The 21,359-nt window shown below is 46.5% G+C and overlaps 1 protein-coding gene across 8 annotated transcripts in view; it reads right to left on the bottom strand.

Moving 5' to 3' along the window:
- The window catches only part of PAQR3 (progestin and adipoQ receptor family member 3), a 906,524-nt gene that overhangs the window by 792,995 nt on the left and 92,170 nt on the right, over positions 1 to 21,359 (bottom strand). For all 8 annotated transcript variants that reach the window (XM_069236804.1, XM_069236806.1, XM_069236807.1 and 5 more), the window contains one exon: positions 11,736 to 11,898. In XM_069236804.1, the coding sequence (XP_069092905.1) occupies positions 11,736 to 11,898 (163 nt within the window). The remainder of the gene's footprint in view (positions 1 to 11,735; positions 11,899 to 21,359) is intronic.

The following is a 21,359-nucleotide window of genomic DNA, read 5'->3' as shown; positions in this document are numbered from 1 at the left end:
CGAGACGCATTGCATTGCAAATGCTTGTTTGTACTTGCTAATGTTGTTTGGGAGGGGCGCTTTGGAGCATATGCACGGGGCGATTGGGGCCCAGTGTGGGCGGGGGAGTTTGTTTTTTGTTTTCATCATGCTAACCCATTTGCACCTACAGGAACCTACTCATGCCTGCTTGCTTGCCCTACGCTGTCCCTATGGGCGATGTCCCTGCTCTCTACAGATCTTATTCTACCCGGTCCCATACATGGCTCTAAAATGTGTCACCTGGCATATTAGGGGCCTTGGTAACCCTCAAAGTATTGCCACATTCTGGCTTTACTTTCATAACGTTAATCAGGCCTTTCTTCAAGAAACACATTAGGCTTTTGGCTTGACTCCACCCCTGGCTAAGGCCTGGGGTGACCATGGATACCTTTTCTCTTACTCGCCCCACTCACAAGAGGTGGCTATCTTGATTCATAGATCACTAAACTTCCACCAACTCCACATATTTTTCTGTTCCGGAAGGGCATTATTTATTAGTCTGAGGTGTTTTTGAATCTGTACATGCCACTTTAGTGAGCTCATATGCCCCCCACGTAGATTGTCCGGATTTTTTTACACAAGTCATCGTGTGCATTTGTGCCTTAAACACTCATGCTGTGCTCTGGGTAGGGGACCACAATGCAGTTTAAGACCCATCTATAGACTGTAGTAAGGGTTCATCTCACCCCCACAATATGGCAGGAGGTGTCTTTGCTGACTTGCTCCTTGTTAATGATATGGTTAATATCTGAAGGGCATTAAATCCTCAGACTCGAGCCTACACGTCATTCCTCAGTGCATGACTCTCCAGATTGGATGCATAGTTTGGTACTTAAGATATACTTGGCTGGACCATGGCTTGCACTCACATGCCTAGCACGCTATCGGACCACGGCCCATTTTTTCTAGACCTGGAGCGGCGCATTGCACTAGACTCTGGCGTCTTCCCCGGAGAACTCATTAGACAGTGCATTTAAGAAGATATTTGGCAGGCCACTAGGAATTATTTTAGTGGGAATTAGGGCTTTGTCTCTGCCCAATCAGACATATAAAGTGGTATTTTGAGGGGAATGCATCAGTAAGAGTTGTGGTATCCTTAAGCCCTTCAGAGGTAAGTTACAGCAACTGGAAAGTGCTATTAAGTCACTACAGGAGGCATATGATTAAGATGGGGGAATGCATGTCTTAGAAGCTCTGCAACTTAAAATCTGGGATTACAAAGAAGCAGTTGACAGGAAGATGCGTTTCTTGGGCAAATAGGTGGCCCGTAGCTTTGGGAGGGAGACCATATTGGGCAGATGCTTGCATTAATGATTCAACCAAATTGGGCGGCGAATCCTGTTACTGAAATTTTGGAGAAAGATGGACAGATGGTGTAGGAAAATGCCACTGTTGGCATGGTTACCACCTAACTTTTTGACTTTTGTTGATGCTAGTTATGATTGAAAGTGTGATGGGACCCTGCTAACCAGATCCCAGAACCAGTGTTCTTTCCCTGAAACAGTACCTTTGTCTCCACAATTGAACAGCTGTTGCACATAGATAAGTCCCTTGTAAATGGTACCCCTGATACCAAGGGCCCTGTGGCCAGTGAAGGTCTCTAAGGGCTGTAGCATGTATTATGCCACCCTGGGGACCCATCAATCAGCACATGCACACTGCCTCACAGCTTGTGTGTGCTGGTAGGAAGAAAAAGACGAAGTTGACATGGCACTCCCTTCAGGGTGCCATGCCCACAACCCACTGCATGTGGCATAGGTGAGTCACCCCTCTAGCAAGCCTTATAGCCCTAAGGCAGGGTGAACTAAACCACAGGTGAGGGCGTAACTGCATCACCACTATGCCCCTACAGTGTCTAAGCCAATTCTTAGACATTGTAAGTGCAGGGTAGCCATAAAGAGTATATGGTCTGGGAGTTTGTCAAACACTAACTCCACAGTTCCATAATGGCTACATTGAATACTGGGAAGTTTGGTATCAAACTTCTCAGCAAAATAAATCCACACTGGACTTGTTTGTGGTCTTTCTGCGTGGGAACACCTCTGCAAGCTTCTTCACGACGTGGGACATCCATCCTCCAAAGGGGAAGTTTCTAGTCCTCTTCGTTCTTGCATAATCCACAGCTTCTACCATCCGGTGGCAGCTTCTTTACACCCTCAGCTGGCATTTCCTGGGCATCTGCCCACTCTCAACATTGTCGCGACTCTTGGACTTGGTCCCCTTGTTCCACAGGTACTCTCGTCCGGAAATCCACTTTGGTTAAATTTGCTGGTGTTGCTCTTCCTTGCAGAATTCCCCTATCACGACTTCTGTGCTCTCTGGGGAATATAGGTGCACTTTACACCTACTTTTCAGGGTCTTGGGGTGGGCTATTTTTCTAACCCTCACTGTTTTCTTACAGTCCCAGCGACCCTCTACAAGCTCACATAGGTTTGGGGTCCATTTGTGGTTCGCATTCCACTTCTGGAGTATATGGTTTGTGTTGCCCCTAAACCTATGTGCTCCTATTGCAATCTACTGTAACTTGTGTTACTTCCTTTTGCTATTACTGCATATTTTTGGTATTGTGTACATATATCTTGTGTATATTTGGCATCCTCATACTGAGGGTACTCACTGAGATACTTTTGGCATATTGTCATAAAAATAAAGTACCTTTATTTTTAGTATATCTGTGTATTGTGTTTTCTTATGATATTGTGCATATGACACCAGTGGTATAGTAGGAGCTTTGCATGTCTCCTAGTTCAGCCTAAGCTGCTCTGCTATAGCTACCTTCTATCAGCCTAAGCTGCTAGAAACACCTATTCTACACTAATAAGGGATAACTGGACCTGGTACAGAGTGTAAGTACCCCTTGGTCCCCACTACAAGCCAGGCCAGCCTCCTACAGTCCCCGCACTCTCAAAGTCTGGGGAATTAGCCCTGAATGATGTGGGGGCACCTTGGCTCGTGCCAGGGTGCCCACACACTAAGTAACTTTGCAACCAACCTTCACCAGGTGAAGGTTAGACATATAGGTGACTTATAAGTTACTTAAGTGCAGTGGTAAATGGCTGTGAAATAACATGGACGTTATTTCACTCAGGCTGCCCTGACAGGCCTGTGTAAGAACTGTCAGAGCTCCCTATGGGTGGCAAAATAAATGCTGCAGCCCATAGGGATGTCCTGGAACCCCAATACCCTGGGTACCTCAGTACCATATACTAGGGAATTATATGAGTGTACCAGTATGCCAATGTGAATTGGTAAATTTAGTCACTACCCTGTTAGTGACAAATTTGGAAAGCAGAAAGAGCATAACCACTGAGGTTCTGGTTAGCAGAGCCTCAGTGAGACAGTTAGGCATCACCCAGGGAACACATACATATAGGCCAGAAACTTATGAGCACTGGGGTCCTGTCTTGCAGGGTCCCAGTGACACATAACAAACATACTGACAACATAGGGTTTTCACTATGAGCACTGGGCCCTGGCTAGCAGGATCCCAGTGAGACAGTGAAAACACCCTGACATATACTCACAAACAGGCCAAAAGTGGGGGTAACAAGGCTAGAAAGAGGCTTCTTTCTCACACCTAGAATTCAGAAAAGCACAAAAAAACTAAACTCCAGGGACTGTGGACAGAAATGAGGGTCTGTGGGTCGTCAGGGGGCTGATAGGTCCCGAGTCACTGGTGCCTAAGCAGCCACACCCAGATCCTCATTGACAGGCCAATGGAGGCTAAACCTCCTCACTGCCAAGAGAGGGCTGATCTGGGGTCTCTCAGTGGCTGGACTGGGTCTACCCTCTGGGCCATTGTCTTTTTCTGTTTTTGTCTCCTTTAGCCATGTCTAAACAAAAATACTGGAAAGACAGACATTGTGCAAAAAACAGAAGTTGCACACTTCCACCATCAAAGGACTCCTTGGAAAGGTTGTTGTTTTTTTGTCTCACACAAAAAATTGATCTAGACACACAGACCGTGTTTTGCAGGAGGAAGGGAGACTATTCCCTAAGTGACTGCTTTAATTTGGGTACAAACTACTGACCTGAACTACTCCAAATGAGTAGACACCTGTCTAATCTGTACTTTTGATACTACTCAGTAGAAGATCTATAGACCCATAAACACTCCTGTAGAAAGGGAGAGGGCCATATAGTGGGTGGTTGTTTGACTAGGCATTGTAGCTGGATTTGTGGTTTTGTAACTGAGTCCCATTGAATTGTGTCATATTGTGGTTTGCTGTCATAATAATGCACTTTCTTTTTAATAAGATAAGCGATGGATTAGGCAATGCGTTTATTGTGTCTGTTGGTTGAGTTCCAAGCTTTTGCCCCCACACTACCTACCTGAGAAGCCTTTGACTGCTTGCCCTCACTGCCCTTACAGTCAAGTGTCAAAAGGGTGTACTTGTCCCAGTTTGCAGAACCATAGTAGGAAGGCCCACAGAACATCAGTAGCAAATGAACTCAACCCTCACAATATATTTATTCATTTCAATGTGCTAGATAGTGTCACTGCCCCAGGCTGGGCTAGATAGCTTTACACAAAACATGACTAATAAGGTTGATGCACAGACACCCCTGCCTGTTCTACGCTACCCCAACCACCCACAACAGGGTCTAACAACTTCAGACCTGAAGCAATAAGAAATACTGTAGCTATTTTGAAAAAGTAGTGTGAGCTGGCTTTTAAGTAGGTTTATTGAGAAAGACTGAAAATGAAGAAGCAGCGAGCTCAACTCGTGAACCTTTCACACTTTTCCCTTTACGTCTTGGAATAAAATTGACAGAAACTTGCCTTCTTCTACTATAAGAAACTGCTTCAGTTGATATTCAGGCAGTGATCAAACCTTGTGGGTATTAAATATTTCTTATTTTTTCCTGTCTATTACACACTGTAGGCCTTCAAGAGAACATCCAATGCCTAGGTATTACACTTGACAAATCAGGTACTCTGAGTATTCGTTGCTATAGGTCTTTCATAAATGGACAATTCGAACCTGCCCAACAGCAGAAGCAAATAATGTTTGTCTGTGGGCTCCTTGACGTAAATAAGTAAAGTACCCACTCACACCCTCATGAACCCTTGCTCTTCCCTCTTGTTCCTGGAATATTTGTGGCCTTTCCAAGAAACGGCAGTTTACAGATCTTCTTGACTTTTGGGGTGAGTTTGGCCACCCCATCACTGGTTTCCTAAGTTCAGCAAATCTGCCTCCAAAGAGCATAAGAACGGCAGGCATAAAGGAAGTCTTTCACTGTATATTTCCATAAAACTTCAGGTTTTGACTGAACCTACAGATATGCAAGAGAACTGGCTACAAGCAGCTAACCGCTCGTCCTGTTAATCAATACTTACAGTAACCCCTGTTTGAGGGTAAAAAGGTAAAAACTGAGACCATCTTATGTCAGTCATAAGCGGACAGTGTAGGGAGCATATCGCAACAGATTGTATCATCGCAGGGGACTTTATGTGAACCTTTTTACAGATAACTATGAGGAAGCCCTAAAGCTGACCCTTGATAATGTGTGGAACATCACAGAACAAATAAGGCCTAAGGAAGGTCTACGAAACCTGCTGGGTGAATTAGAGGTCAGCCAGTTCAACAACTTGGGTTTCAAAGTCCTAAATGGGAGGTTTCCATAGGATGTCCTGCTCAACTGGACAAGATCAGGTGAAAACCATAGTCCTACCTTGATTATACCATATGTAACGTGGAGATGTTCAACTTGGTGCAAAGTTATAGCATAGTACCCCGTTCCGAGAGTGATCATCGCCCTCGAGTAACAAGAATAAACACCAACCTGGCCAGTGTCACAGCTTTTAATGATATTCTTAGGCGACTTATATGGAGGGATGACTCCCACTGCAAACTCCTACCTGAATGCACAAAAAATCACAAACAGGATCGCCACTGAAAACTCATCTCCAATTACTGAGTGGATCAATTTTACTACCCTGCTGCTTGTGAAATTTTCACACACAAGGGCAGTTAATGCAGAACCTTTGATCAATTCAAAACTGCTCCCTCCTAAAACTACGAATGTAAGCTCGAAGAAATCTCTGACCACCACTCAGAGCAGTTCGCAAAAATCCAGGCAATAAAGAGCTAGAGATTGCGTTCAATAAACGCCTTAAGCAAGCTGTATGGGCTGAGAAGACTAGACAAACGGACCAGTTCTGGATGACACTCTTGTATGAGAGTAAAAAGAGCAACTAACAGAACTTTCGGGCTTTGAAAGACAGGAAGGTGAATGGTCCAGGCAAATCTGGAAGTGGTAACATCTCTCAATCACATTGGTCATCTTTTCTCTGTAGGTTCTTCATGACCAGTGACTCTGCAGGAAGCTCAGATTTCTACGCCATCCAGCAAGGGGGTGAGCCCAGTCCAGTAAGCACCATGGAGGCTCTCAGACCTACCAGTTATTGTCCCTCTGAAGGTCCTTCTTCCTTCACCAAAGACCTGTCCTCCTTGACGTGCCTGCTAAGGGGTACTTACACCTTGCACCAGGCCCAGGTATCCCTTATTAGTGTATAGGGTGTCTAGCAGCTTAGGCTGATAGATAATGGTAGCTTAGCAGAGCAGCTTAGGCTGAACTAGGAGACGAGTGAAGCTCCTACAGTACCACTAGTGTCACTTGCACAATATCATAAGAAAACACAATACACAGATATACTAAAAATAAAGGTACTTTATTTTTATGACAATATGCCAAAGGTATCTCAGTGAGTACCCTCAGTATGAGGATAGCAAACATACACAAGATATATGTACACAATACCAAAAATATGCAGTATAGTCTTAGGAAACAGTGCAAACAATGTATAGTTACAATAGGATGCAATGGGGACACATAGGGATAGGGGCAACACAAACCATATACTCCAAAAGTGGAATGCGAACCACGAATGGACCCCAAACCTATGTGACCTTGTAGAGGGTCGCTGGGACTGTAAGAAAACAGTGAGGGTTAGAAAAATAGCCCACCCCAAGACCCTGAAAAGTGAGTGCAAAGTGCACTAAAGTTCCCCAAAGGACATAGAAGTCGTGATAGGGGAATTCTGCAGGAAAGACACAAACCAGCAATGCAACAACGATGGATTTCCAGTGGAGGGTACCTGTGGAACAAGGGGACCAAGTCCAAAAGTCACAAGCAAGTCGGAGATGGGCAAATGCCCAGGAAATGCCAGCTGTGGGTGCAAAGAAGCTGCTACTGGACAGTAGAAGCTGAAGATTCTGCAGGAACGACAAGGGCTAGAAACTTCCCCTTTGGAGGATGGATGCCCCACGACGTGGAGAGTCGTGCTGAAGTATTTTCCTGAAGAAAGACCGCCAACAAGCCTTGCTAGCTGCAAATCGTGGGGTTAGGGTTTTTGGATGCTGCTGTGGCCCAGGAGGGACCAGGATGTCGCCAATTGCGTCTGGGGACAGAGGGGGTGTCGAGCAAGACAAGGAGCCCTCTCAGAAGCAGGCAGCACCCGCAGAAGTGCCGGAACAGGCACTACGAAGAGGAGTGAAACGGTGCTCACCCGAAGTTGCACAAAGGAGTCCCACGCCGCCGGAGGACAACTTAGAAAGTCGTGCAATGCAGGTTAGAGTGCCGTGGACCCAGGCTTGGCTGTGCACAAAGGATTTCCGCTGGAAGTGCACAAAGGCCGGAGTAGCTGCAAAAGACGCGGTTCCCAGCAATGCAGTCTAGCGTGGGGAGGCAAGGACTTACCTCCACCAAACTTGGACTGAAGAGTCACTGGACTCTGGGAGTCACTTGGACACAGTTGCTGGATTCAAGGGACCTCGCTCGTCGTGCTGAGAGGAGACCCAGGGGACCGGTGATGCAGTTCTTTGGTCCCTGCGGTAGCAGGGGGAAGATTCTGTCGACCCACGGGAGATTTCTTCGGAGCTTCTAGTGCAGAGAGGAGGCAGACTACCCCCACAGCATGCATCACCAGGAAAACAGTCGAGAAGGCGGCAGGATCAGCGTTACAGAGTTGCAGTAGTCGTCTTTGCTACTTTGTTGCAGTTTTGCAGGCTTCCAGCGCGGTCAGCAGTCGATTCCTTGGCAGAAGGTGAAGAGAGAGATGCAGAGGAACTCTGATGAGCTCTTGCATTCGTTATCTAAGGAATTCCCCAAAGCAGAGACCCTAAATATCCAGAAAAGAGGGTTTGGCTACTTAGGAGAGAGGATAGGCTAGCAACACCTGAAGGAGCCTATCAGAAGGAGTCTCTGACGTCACCTGCTGGCCCTGGCCACTCAGAGCAGTCCAGTGTGCCAGCAGCCCCTCTGTTTCCAAGATGGCAGAGGTCTGGTGCACACTGGAGGAGCTCTGGGCACCTCCCAGGGGAGGTGCAGGTCAGGGGAGTAGTGACTCCCCTTCCCTTTGTCCAGTTTCGCGCCAGAGCAGGGCTGAGGGGTCCCTGAACCAGTGTAGACTGGCTTATGCAGAAATGGGCACCATCTGTGCCCATGAAAGCATTTCCAGAGGCTGGGGGAGGCTACTCCTCCCCTGCCTTAACACCTTTTTCCAAAGGGAGAGGGTGTAACACCCTCTCTCTGAGGAAGTCCTTTGTTCTGCCATCCTGGGCCAAGCCTGGCTGGACCCCAGGAGGGCAGAAACTTGTCTGAGGGGTTGGCAGCAGCAGCAGCTGCAGTGAAACCCCTGAAAAGGCAGTTTGGCAGTACCAGGGTCTGTGCTACAGACCCGTGGGATCATGGGATTGTGCCAACAATGCCAGGATGGCATAGAGGGGGCAATTCCATGATCTTACACATGTTGCATGGCCATATTCGGAGTTACCATTGTGAAGCTACACATAGGTAGTGACCTATGTGTAGTGCACGCGTGTAATGGTGTCCCCGCACTCACAAAGTCCGGGGAATTTGCCCTGAACAATGTGGGGGCACCTTGGCTAGTGCCAGGGTGCCCACACACTAAGTAACTTTGCACCTAACCTTTACCAGGTAAAGGTTAGACATATAGGTGACTTATAAGTTACTTAAGTGCAGTGGTAAATGGCTGTGAAATAACGTGGACGTTATTTCACTCAGGCTGCACTGGCAGGCCTGTGTAAGAATTGTCGGAGCTCCCTATGGGTGGCAAAAGAAATGCTGCAGCCCATAGGGATCTCCTGGAACCCCAATACCCTGGGTACCTCAGTGCCATATACTAGGGAATTATAAGGGTGTTCCAGTATGCCAATGTGAATTGGTAAAATTGGTCACTAGCCTGTTAGTGACAATTTGGAAAGAAATGAGAGAGCATAACCACTGAGGTTCTGGTTAGCAGAGCCTCAGTGAGACAGTTAGTCATAACACAGGTAACACTTTCAGGCACACTTATGAGCACTGGGGCCCTGGCTGGCAGGGTCCCAGTGACACATACAACTAAAACAACATATGTACAGTGAAAAATGGGGGTAACATGCCAGGCAAGATGGTACTTTCCTACACTTCACGAAAGACCTGTCCTCCTTGACGTGCCTGCTAAATCTGGTGCTGGTGAAGGCCAGATCAGATGGGGCCCCTGGTCTCCCTCAGACCCTCTTTAAGCAGGACATCTCCTTCTGGGCTAGCAAACACATGCCACTATTTGATTAAAGCTGAAGGCGTTCATGAATACCGGACTCTCAGTGTGGTGCTATCATTCAACCTATCTTCAAAGGTGGCTTTAAATCTGACCCCAGCAATTACAGGCTGATAGTGCTTCTGGACAATGAACCAACATGTTCTGCTAGCTTACTCTTGGAGGACCTGTGACAATGGGTAGAGTCAAAGGGCCTAATCCCGAGAATCAAATATGGTTTGTTGAGAAGTCAGGCATAACATCTTGGACCTCCATGCATTGCTGCTTTATGGACTTCAGCGAGGCGTTCATCTGTGTTCCAAGGGCGGCTCTGTGGACAAAGTTAAAGAACGGCATCACACTGAAACTCCTCGAGGCAATCATACAATTACACACTGACACATAGATTTGTGTCAAACTGGGCAAGGAAGCTGCGTATCCAGGAAAATCGCCACCTTGCAGGGGGTCAAACAGGGAGGTGTGCTGGCCCCATGGCTTAGCCTTTACATTTCTGATTTATCCAGCACTCTAGCAACACAAACATCCAATCGCCCGCAATCGGAGGCGAACACATCATCAACTTGCTGAATGCAGATTACTTTCGGCTTAGTTACACAAGAGTTGAACTGCAGCACTTAATAAATGTATTGCACTCATTCGCCAGGCACATGGAGGCTACAGAAATCAAGACCCTGGCCCTCCTGTCACTTTTATAAAAAATGTCACGCTCGTTATGGTGGATGTCAACTTCTTGGCAGAGGAATCTTGGAGGCCCTTCTGTGGAATGAAATTCAATTCAGGTGACGCCAGACAACCCCTCTTCCTGCACCTCGAGGACTGTTGTAGTCGCCTGAATGCTGGAGAGCTACGGGCTTCATATGCGAGTCAAACGGCCTTCAAGCTAAGTATTAAAAAGCGAGTGTGCTTCCTCTCATGTCAGGCTGACATGGATATCCTAACGAAGAGCAGTTATGCGTGGGCCGTCATCAACTCTTACAGCCGAAGCATCAGCAACATTATCAGGCTTGCAGGTACCCAAAATATAAAAAAACTAAAGTTTATGGCCCTCGAGATCAGGGAGTGGCTGTTTCTGAAACACCTGGCCAGGTGGCATCGGCTTTCAGAATCTAGAATGTGCAGAGGCTGCAGTATGTACAATGAACCCCTACAACACATCGTTTGCAGACGCCCCGCCTTGTTAGAGGGACAGAAAGTACTCTTACAGCCATAATGAAACAAATTAGGCAATTGTTAATGCCCTCAACCAGGACAATACCACTTTGAACATTTTGTTGGTTAAGTTTGTGGCCCTAGCAGCTAAGATGAGAATCTTGGAGGCAACATCGTGCGGTTGGCCCAAGCCATTAGTTCAAGCACATTTTTGGACTGCCCGCTAGCATCACAGCATACTATGGCAAACGTTTGTCAGTCAATAGTCTCTGGTTTAAGGATATAGCGCTCTGTCTGCTTTCTGTTTCACTGTTGCTTACCTGATTTTTTTTACATCCGAGCTCGTTTATAAAACCTTTGTTTTTTTACACTTTGTCAAAAGCGCTGTGAATGCACCCTAAACTTTATGCAATTACTGAAGTTGTGCTGAGTCTACTTATGTGTTAGTCCTCAAAGGGAGCAATCGGCCCTTGCAATAATCTTTCAGTGAATAAGCCTGTCATTTTCCTTTACACTACACTTCACACTTTGTGTTTACTGTAGTTTGCTTATTCTTGCCTAATTGATTTATGCTCTCTCAAACTTGTTTTGGTTGTTATTGTTTTAAGTAATTGAGAAAGATAGGTGCTAGTTCCTCCATTGAGCATTAAGCACCTAATTTCTGTTGATAACAGTCTGCTGCTATTTTATAAACAATATTTGTAGGCACAGAAGCATTGGCAGGAATCGGGAGCAAGTGGTATGAGTAATATCCTAGCTCTCATCTTTTAATTTCACCAAATTGTGGTGTCAGTTTTTAGATTTGCTGCTTTCATATATGAAAGGGGAATGGAGTCAACACACATTATTTACTGCGTCTCTTCCTATGAGATTTAGAGTCTTTTAAGTAGTATTGCAATTCTGTATGGAAAATAGACTCATACGCTTACTATACTCCCAGAGGTGGTTAAGAAATAGTCTCAAACAACACCTGTCACGACATTAAAGAGAAAATGCTTACCTGAAAACAGAACAGACTGATGGAGCAGATGACAAAATCCTCCTTAGAGGCACTTGCTAATGGTAACACAAACATCAGGTCATACAATCCCAAGCTGAAGAAGAGGAAGAAACCTAGTAGATGACTCCATATGTTCACAGTCTCATTGGACAAAATAAATAAACTGCCGAATAAAAATAACAAAAGTTAGATACAAGAATGCAATTTATTTTACATTTCTAAAAAATAAAACTCAGTTTCAACTATTATCCAAGGACCGTATAGAAAATGATGAAACAAAAAAGCGAGCAAACAAATGATACTTAGGTTCATACTGGGAAAAGGTTAATTAAGCGTCTTGCTAGAGTAAAAACCGCACTATAAACATTGCCTTGGACACACACTTCTTTCTTTAGGTAAAAATGTGTCGTCTCCAGTAGAAAAATCAGCATAATTGAAATAACCGACGTATAGATGTATGTTTCACTAAGCATTAAAACACTAGTTTCCAGATACAATAAGGAAAAAGCTGCTTGTCAACAGAGATATTTCATCAAACTAAAAACTCACTGCATACCGCAAGTTTTACTTCACCCCAAAGGTGCTTTTCCTTTTCTTACGAGCACAGCACAGCACTGCAAACTTGAAAATGGTAGGTAAAAACGGTATTGTTCCAGTTATGTCATGTGTTGAACATATTCTTTGGAAGGATGGTACATATACTTTTTTCCTGTGAACTTTTCCCAAGTCTTTTTAAATATTCATAAGCATTAATAAGCAATATCAAAAAATAATATTAAAAAGAAGTACTTTAGAAAAACATAAGGCAAAAGAACAAGCAAACAATATCAAAGACTGTTTTTGGATTTAATCGGTGCTGGGTACTTACTCCTACGAAACAATCATGAAAAACATGAATGGACAAGATAAGTAGTAAGGATAGACTGTGGGGGATTACCAGTAACGACAGGAATCCTAATCTGCATGTGAGTGTGGGTGCACGAGTGTATGCATGTATTTGTGAATATGTAATAATTCGCATACCTGTGGATGCACATGTGTGTGTGTGAAGCAGGAACCAGTGTTTGACCTCCTTGTCACACTAAGCTCGGAAAAGATGAACATGTGTTACTCAAAGCCAAGATAACCCAACTGGTGAACACATGCCTTCAAAAATACACAGGTTGTGTGTACTTGTGAGTTTCCGTAGGTACATGAGTGTGTCTGTATATGCATTAGCATGTGTGTTTGTGTGTGCCACATTGCTTAAAGCAGCACCCAGCCTTTCAGTATTGAGTTCACTGGCAAAAATATTAGTTTGTGAGCCACGAATAGCTAAATGAATAGCTCTTCATAAATAGTGGTAGGTGCATTAGTACACGAAACACACAAAACGCAATGTGAAGAATGCTTGCAATAAGTCCAACCAACAGCTAGGGGTTGCATTCTAATCCATTGTTTTTCTGCTCACCATGCCACCTCATAACACAGCCATATGCAAATCAGTCTTGATTCTGCCCCAATAGGAATAGTCCACCCCGAACTGCAAGGTAAGGCCCTGACTGACCCCAAACACAATCAACCCAAGATCAGTTTGACCATGATCGGGCTCATCAATCGGGGTATAGCTTGGTTCCAGTCACATAGTGAGCACATGACCCATGTCTGGGCATACTCAGACCAGTAAATACGTCAATGGAGACTAGAATAGTAGAGGGCGCTTTACATCAGATGTTTTGGCTAAGCTCTGTAGGAAAGTACCATCTTGCCTGGCATGTTACCCCCATATTTCACTGTATATATGTTGTTTTAGTCTATGTGTCACTGGGACCCTGCCAGACAGGGCCCCAGTGCTCATAAGTATGTGCCCTGTATGTGTCCCTGTGTGATGCCTAACTGTCTCACTGAGGCTCTGCTAACCAGAACCTCAGTGGGTATGATCGCTCTGCTTTCCAAATTTGTCACTAACAGGCAAGTGACTAAATTTACCAATTCACATTGGCATACTGTTACACCCATATAATTCCCTAGTATATGGTACTGAGGTACTCAGGGCATTGGGGTTCCAGGAGATCCCTATGGGCTGCAGCATTTCTTTTGCCACCCATAGGGAGCTCTGACAATTCTTACACAGGCCTGTCAGTGCAGCCTGAGTGAAATAAAGTCCACGTTATTTCACAGCCATTTACCACTGCACTTAAGTAACTTATAAGTCACCTATATGTCTAACCTTCACCTGGTGAAGGTTGGGTGCAAAGTTACTTAGTGTGTGGGCACCCTGGCACTAGCCAAGGTGCCCCCACATCGTTCAGGGCAAACTCCCCGGACTTTGTGAGTGCTGGGTGTGAGAAAGTAGCCTCTTTCTAGCCTTGTTACCCCCACTTTTGGCCTGTTTGTGAGTGTATGTCAGGGTATTTTCACTGTCTCACTAGGATCCTGCTAGCCAGGGCCCAGTGCTCATAGTGAAAACCCCATGTTTTCAGTATGTTTGTTATGTGTCACTGGGACTCTGCTAGTCAGGACCCCAGTGGTCATAAGTTTGTGGCCTATATGTATGTGTTCCCTGTGTGGTGCCTAACTGTCTCACTGAGGCTCTGCTAACCAGAACCTCAGTGGTTATGCTCTCTCATTTATTTCAAATTGTCACTGACAGGCTAGTGACCAATTTTACCAATTTACATTGGCTTACTGGAACACCCTTATAATTCCCTAGTATATGGTACTGAGGTACCCAGGGTATTGGGGTTCCAGGAGATCCCTATGGGCTGCAGCATTTCTTTTGCCACCCATAGGGAGCTCTGACAATTCTTACACAGGCCTCCCACTGCAGCCTGAGTGAAATAACGTCCACGTTATTTCACAGCCATTTTACACTGCACTTAAGTAACTTATAAGTCACCTATATGTCTAACCTTTACCTGGTAAAGGTTAGGTGCAAAGTTACTTAGTGTGAGGGCACCCTGGCACTAGCCAAGGTGCCCCCACATTGTTCAGAGCCAATTCCCTGAACTTTGTGAATGCGGGGACACCATTACACGCGTGCACTACATATAGGTCACTACCTATATGTAGCTTCACAATGGTAACTCCGAATATGGCCATGTAACATGTCTAAGATCATGGAATTGCCCCCTCTATGCCATCCTGGCATTGTTGGCACAATTCCATGATCCCAGTGGTCTGTAGCACAGACCCTGGTACTGCCAAACTGCCCTTCCTGGGGTTTCACTGCAGCTGCTGCTGCTGCCAACCCCTCAGACAGGCATCTGCCCTCCTGGGGTCCAGCCAGGCCTGGCCCAGGAAGGCAGAACAAAGAACTTCCTCTGAGAGAGGGTGTGACACCCTCTCCCTTTGGAAAATGGTGTGAAGGCAGGGGAGGAGTAGCCTCCCCCAGCCTCTGGAAATGCTTTGTTGGGCACAGATGTGCCCAATTCTGCATAAGCCAGTCTACACCGGTTCAGGGGACCCCTTAGCCCTGCTCTGGCGCGAAACTGGACAAAGGAAAGGGGAGTGAACACTCCCCTGACCTGCACCTCCCCTGGGAGGTGTCCAGAGCTCCTCCAGTGTGCTCCAGACCTCTGCCATCTTGGAAACAGAGGTGCTGCTGGCACACTGGACTGCTCTGAGTGGCCAGTGCCACCAGGTGACGTCAGAGACTCCTTCTGATAGGCTCCTTCAGGTATTAGTAGCCTATCCTCTCTCCTAAGTAGCCAAACCCTCTTTTCTGGCTATTTAGGGTCTCTGTCTCTGGGGAAACTTTAGATAACGAATGCAAGAGCTCAGCCGAGTTCCTCTGCATCTCTCTCTTCACCTTCTACCAAGGAATCGACTGCTGACCGCGCTGGAAGCCTGCAAAACTGCAACATAGTAGCAAAGACGACTACTGCAACTCTGTAACGCTGATCCTGACGCCTTCTCGACTGTTTTCCTGGTGGTGCATGCTGTGGGGGTAGTCTGCCTCCTCTCTGCACTAGAAGCTCCGAAGAAATCTCCCGTGGGTCGACGGAATCTTCCCCCTGCAACCGCAGGCACCAAAAAGCTGCATTACCGGTCCCTTGGGTCTCCTCTCAGCACGACGAGCGAGGTCCCTTGAATCCAGCAACTCTGTCCAAGTGACTCCCACAGTCCAGTGACTCTTCAGTCCAAGTTTGGTGGAGGTAAGTCCTTGCCTCACCTCGCTAGACTGCATTGCTGGGAACCGCGACTTTTGCAGCTACTCCGGCCCCTGTGCACTTCCGGCGGAAATCCTTTGTGCACAGCCAAGCCTGGGTCCACGGCACACCAACCTGCATTGCACGACTTTCTAAGTTGGTCTCCGGCGACGTGGGACTCCTTTGTGTAACTTCGGGTGAGCACCGTTTCACGCATCCTCGTAGTGCCTGTTTCTGGCACTTCTCCGGGTGCTACCTGCTGCTGAGAGGGCTCCTTGTCTTGCTCGACATCCCCTCTCTCTCCTGGTCCAATTTGCGACCTCCTGGTCCCTCCTGGGCCACAGCAGCGTCCAAAAACGCTAACCGCACGATTTGCAGCTAGCAAGGCTTGTTGGTGTTCTTTCGGCGGGAAAACACTTCTGCACGACTCTCCACGGCGAGAGGGATCCGTCCACCAAAGGGGAAGTCTCTAGCCCTTTTCGTTCCTGCAGAAACCTCAGCTTCTTATATCCAGTAGAAGCTTCTTTGCACCCACAGCTGGCATTTCCTGGGCATATGCCCATCTCCGACTTGCTTGTGACTTTTGGAAATTCAGCGTTGTTGCATTGTTGGTTTGTGTCTTTCCTGCATTATTCCTCTAACACGACTTCTTTGTCCTTAGGGGAACTTTAGTGCACTTTGCACTCACTTTTCAGGGTCTTGGGGAGGGTTATTTTTCTAACTCTGACTATTTTCTAATAGTCCCAGCGACCCTCTACAAGGTCACATAGGTTTGGGGTCCATTCCTGGTTCGCATTCCACTTTTGGAGTATATGGTTTGTGTTGCCCCTATTCCTATGTTTCCCCATTGCATCCTATTGTAATTATACATTGTTTGCACTGTTTTCTAAGACTATACTGCATATTTTTGCTGTTGTGTATATATATCTTGTGTATATTTCATATCCTCTCACTGAGGGTACACTCTAAGATACTTTGGCATATTGTCATAAAAATAAAGTACCTTTATTTTTAGTATAACTGTGTATTGTGTTTTCTTATGATATTGTGCATATGACACTAAGTGGTACTGTAGTAGCTTCACACGTCTCCTAGTTCAGCCTAAGCTGCTCTGCTAAGCTACCATTATCTATCAGCCTAAGCTGCTAGACACCCTATACACTAATAAGGGATAACTGGGCCTGGTGCAAGGTGCAAGTACCCCTTGGTACTCACTACAAGCCAGTCCAGCCTCCTACACTGGGACACCATTACACGTGTGCAATGTACATAGGTCATTGCCTATGTACAGAGTCACAGTGGTAACTCCGAACATGGCCATGTAACATGTCTAAGATCATGGAATTGTCACCCCAATGCCATTCTGGCATTGGGGGCACAATTCCATGATCCCCCAGGTCTCTAGCACAGAACCCGGGTACTGCCAAACTGCCTTTCTGGGGTTTCCACTGCAGCTGCTGCCAACACCTCAGACAGGTTTCTGCCCTCCTGGGGTCCAGGCAGCCCTGACCCAGGAAGGCAGAACAAAGGACTTCCTCTGAGAGAGGGTGTAACACCCTCTCCCTTTGGAAATAGGTGTGAAGGCTGGGGAGGAGTAGCCTCCCCCAGCCTCTGGAAATGCTTTGATGGGCACAGATGGTGCCCATCTCTGCATAAGCCAGTCTACACCGGTTCAGGGATCCCCCAGCCCTGCTCTGGCGCGAAACTGGACAAAGGAAAGGGGAGTGACCACTCCCCTCACCTGCACCTCCCAGGGGAGGTGCCCAGAGCTCCTCCAGTGTGTCCCAGACCTCTGCCATCTTGGAAACAGAGGTGTTTGTGGCACACTGGACTGCTCTGAGTGGCCAGTGCAAGCAGGTGACGTCAGAGGCTCCTTCTGATAGGCTCTTACCTCTCTTGGTAGCCAATCCTCCTTCCTTGGTAGCCAAACCTCCTTTTCTGGCTATTTAGGGTTGCTGCTTTGGGGAATTCTTCAGATGACGAATGCAAGAGCTCACCAGAGTTCCTCTGCATCTCCCTCTTCACCTTCTACCAAAGGATCGACCGCTGACTGCTCAGGACGCCTGCAAAACCGCAACAAAGTAGCAAGACGACTACTAGCAACCTTGTATCGCTTCATCCTGCCGGCTTTCTCAACAGTTTTCCTGGTGGTGTATGCTGTGGGGGTAGTCTGCCTCCTCTCTGCACTAGAATCTCCAAAGAAATCTCCCGTGGGTCGACGGAATCTTCCCCCTGCAACCGCAGGCACCAAAGAACTGCATCACCGGTCCTCTGGGTCCCCTCTCAGCACGACGAGCGTGGTCCCTGGAACTCAGCAACTCTGTCCAAGTGACTCCCACAGTCCAGTGACTCTTCAGTCCAAGTTTGGTGGAGGTAAGTCCTTGCCTCCCCACGCTAGACTGCATTGCTGGGTACCGCGTGATTTGCAGCTGCTCTGGCTCCTGTGCACTCTTCCAGGATTTCCTTTGTTCACAGCCAAGCCTGGGTCCTCCGGCGTCGTGGGACATTCTTTTGTGACTTTGGGTGAGCTCTGGTTCACTCTTCTTCGTAGTGCCTGTTCCGGCACTTCTGCGGGTGCTGCTTGCTTCTGAGTGGGCTCTTTGTCTTGCTGGACACCCCCTCTGTCTCCTCACGCAATTGGCGACATCCTGGTCCCTCCTGGGCCACAGCAGCATCCAAAAACCCTAACTGCGACCCTTGCAGCTAGCAAGGCTTGTTTGCGGCCTTTCATATGCACAATACCATAAGAAAACACAATACACAGATATACTAAAAATTAAGGTACTTTATTTTTATGACAATATGCCAAAAGTATCTCAGTGAGTACCCTCAGTATGAGGATGCCAAATATACACAAGATATATGTACACAATACCAAAAATATGCAGTAATAGCAAAAGGATGTAATGCAAGCAATGTATAGTCACAATAGATTGCAATAGGAGCACATAGGTACAGGGGCAACACAAAGCAAAACACAAACGCTGTGGGATAGCGTAACTGGATGTACGGAATGCGGAACCAATCAAACATTCACCCCCAGTCACAGATCTGGGTTTAATCCATCCATTATTTTGCTCACCATGTCACCCCAGTTTGAACCCAGCCATATGCAAATCAGTCTTGACCCTTTTCCTCATGGGAACAGCCCAGCCCGAACTGCCAGGCCAGGTTCTCCCTGGACCGGAAACAAGCATCCTGGGACTGGTTAGCTTACTTCCCTGCATCAGCAAAAAGAAATGCGTCCTCCATCCCATGACACTTCTTAAACTGAGCAAAAGCCTTCTTACTCTCTATATCATGCTGGGCTTCAGGCCTAAGGGTTGGGATTTTCACCATGATAGGGTGTGGGAATATCCAAATACATACTGGACTTTTAAAATGCAGAAAAGTTCAACACTAGTGGTCCCAGGTCAGCCCTCAAGAAGAGGTGTCAGACTGGATCATTTTAACACAGATTTCTGAACATTGTTTTGTGATGAGTGAATCAACAAGACTTCCAGGCAGGGTCAGCCATGCTTCATACTTCTTGAAAGCACTGGAAAATGTCTTAAGTGTCCATTAAGAGCCTATTTCGTTTTTTAGCCAACTGTGTTAATGATAAACATTACTATATTATCCTTTGGGCTTTTGGCTGCTTGATACTGTTACTTGCTGCCAGGTATTCATCAGCTTTTAATGCTACCTACTAGTTTACACTAAGCAGAATTGTAATTTCTGTTTCGCATTTGACCCCTGCTAGTTCTTCTTGCAAACCCAAGATTAGTACAGTACTGTTGCTCGGCCTGATCACTAGGGCTTTCCTCGCCAGCCTTTGTGAGTTCCAATGACATAAGCCAAGCACATAATATAATGCTGAAATGGCACACTACCAGCCTCGTGCACATACATACATACTACTGTGTGCCATGTGAATGTAGGATTACATTGTGCCACTTAGAAACCTAGCACTAGGTCACTTGCTTGGCCTATTGTATTGTATTATCCAGTTTAGCATTTGTTTAATATACAACTGGGATTTGTAGCATGTTATTGCTTAGCAATGCATGAAGTTGGTTTGCCAGACAGATAGTTCAATATATACATTACTTTTCACAATAATATTCCTTAAGTTCCCAAGGTAATTTCCCTAACCCTGACTGCCTCAAATCATGTCCAAGCCCACCAAGCTTTTCACAGATGTAATGGTGTGCAACTAGTTCTTGGATGATGGAAAAATACAGACTGGTTTACTGGTTAAAAAAATCCAGTACTACCGCACAGGCCTAGCCAATTCGACTGAATATATCCACTCAATAGAAAAGAGGGGGGGGGTGCTCCTCCAGTCATGGATGGCATGTTCATCTCTTGCAGGATGTCCTATTTAAGCTTCTCCTCAGCAGGATTTAAGTGGTTCAGAAAGAACGAGCCTTAGCCACATACAAAAGGCATGATATTAAAGTTATACATATCAGGAAGAGCAGAGGGTCTAGTAGCTCTCTCAGTGAGGGTAGTGGCTACACTCTACCTCCTACCTAAAGTGACAATTAATTAGGGCAGGAAGAAAAAGAATGTAAAAATACAGGCTTCTAGGTCCTGCACAGCCCGAGGGCCCTACCTACTATTGATACTGTGGATACTGAGCAACTGGGCCTAGTGCTCCTTCTGCCTCTCAGGCTTAACCGAGGACAATAAGTCAAAAGTTCTTTTTTTTTATTTTTTGGAGTGGGGTGGAGGGGAGGGGCGAGGTGGAACGTAGATACAGGTAAGTGACCATGACTTATAACTCAAAGTGCACTCATCAATGTCAATAAATCAGTGTTGAGTTAAATACTTACTTTTTATATGAAAAAAGTATTGTATTTCTAACTCTACAAATTTAAATAAGTATACGACATTCGTAACCAAAAACACAATACTCTTGAGGGGCTCTACTGTTTATCTGGCAAATTCCAGTCCCACCCTCTTCCTTGCAACATGGTTGGGGTTATTCCCCATTCACTGGTGACTGCATCCAAGAATTGCTCCCTAGCAGGCCTTACACAAGAGGCTCCTTTGACTCCTAGGAAATAGTAAAAAAAAATATGTCTAAGGTGTTGCAACACTGTCAGCAGCGAGCCCCCTGGGGCCCGAGTCTTACCTGCTTCCAGTAGCACGGGATGCTCTTACCCTGCTCAGTGGAGTCAGGCTGCTCATGAGCAACACAGCAACACCTGGCAGGCTGTCCCCTGAGCAGTGCTGCTTGCATCAATACAGATCAGAGGTGGTTCAGGCTTGTGTTGGAGCAGTAAGTTCAGCTTCTGACCACACAATGTGAGGGGGTTGATCTTCGTGACCGGGTCACAGAGGCAGAGTGACGCTCTCTTGGCATCCTCTGAAGTCCACTGGGTCTGTCAGCGGGCAGGTCTCGGTGCCCAATTTTGACCCGCATGCAGTTTGTTTTCCTGGGTGGCGGCACAAACATGGCAAAACTCTGTACTGGCAGCCCCTCCTGGCATACCGGCTTGCTGCAGTA

Source organism: Pleurodeles waltl, chromosome 1_2 (genome assembly GCF_031143425.1).
Source record: "Pleurodeles waltl isolate 20211129_DDA chromosome 1_2, aPleWal1.hap1.20221129, whole genome shotgun sequence".
In the NCBI taxonomy this organism is placed as follows: domain Eukaryota; kingdom Metazoa; phylum Chordata; class Amphibia; order Caudata; family Salamandridae; genus Pleurodeles; species Pleurodeles waltl.
The sequence above is the reverse complement of the archived record's forward strand: the minus strand, read 5'-3'. Positions and strand labels throughout refer to the sequence as shown.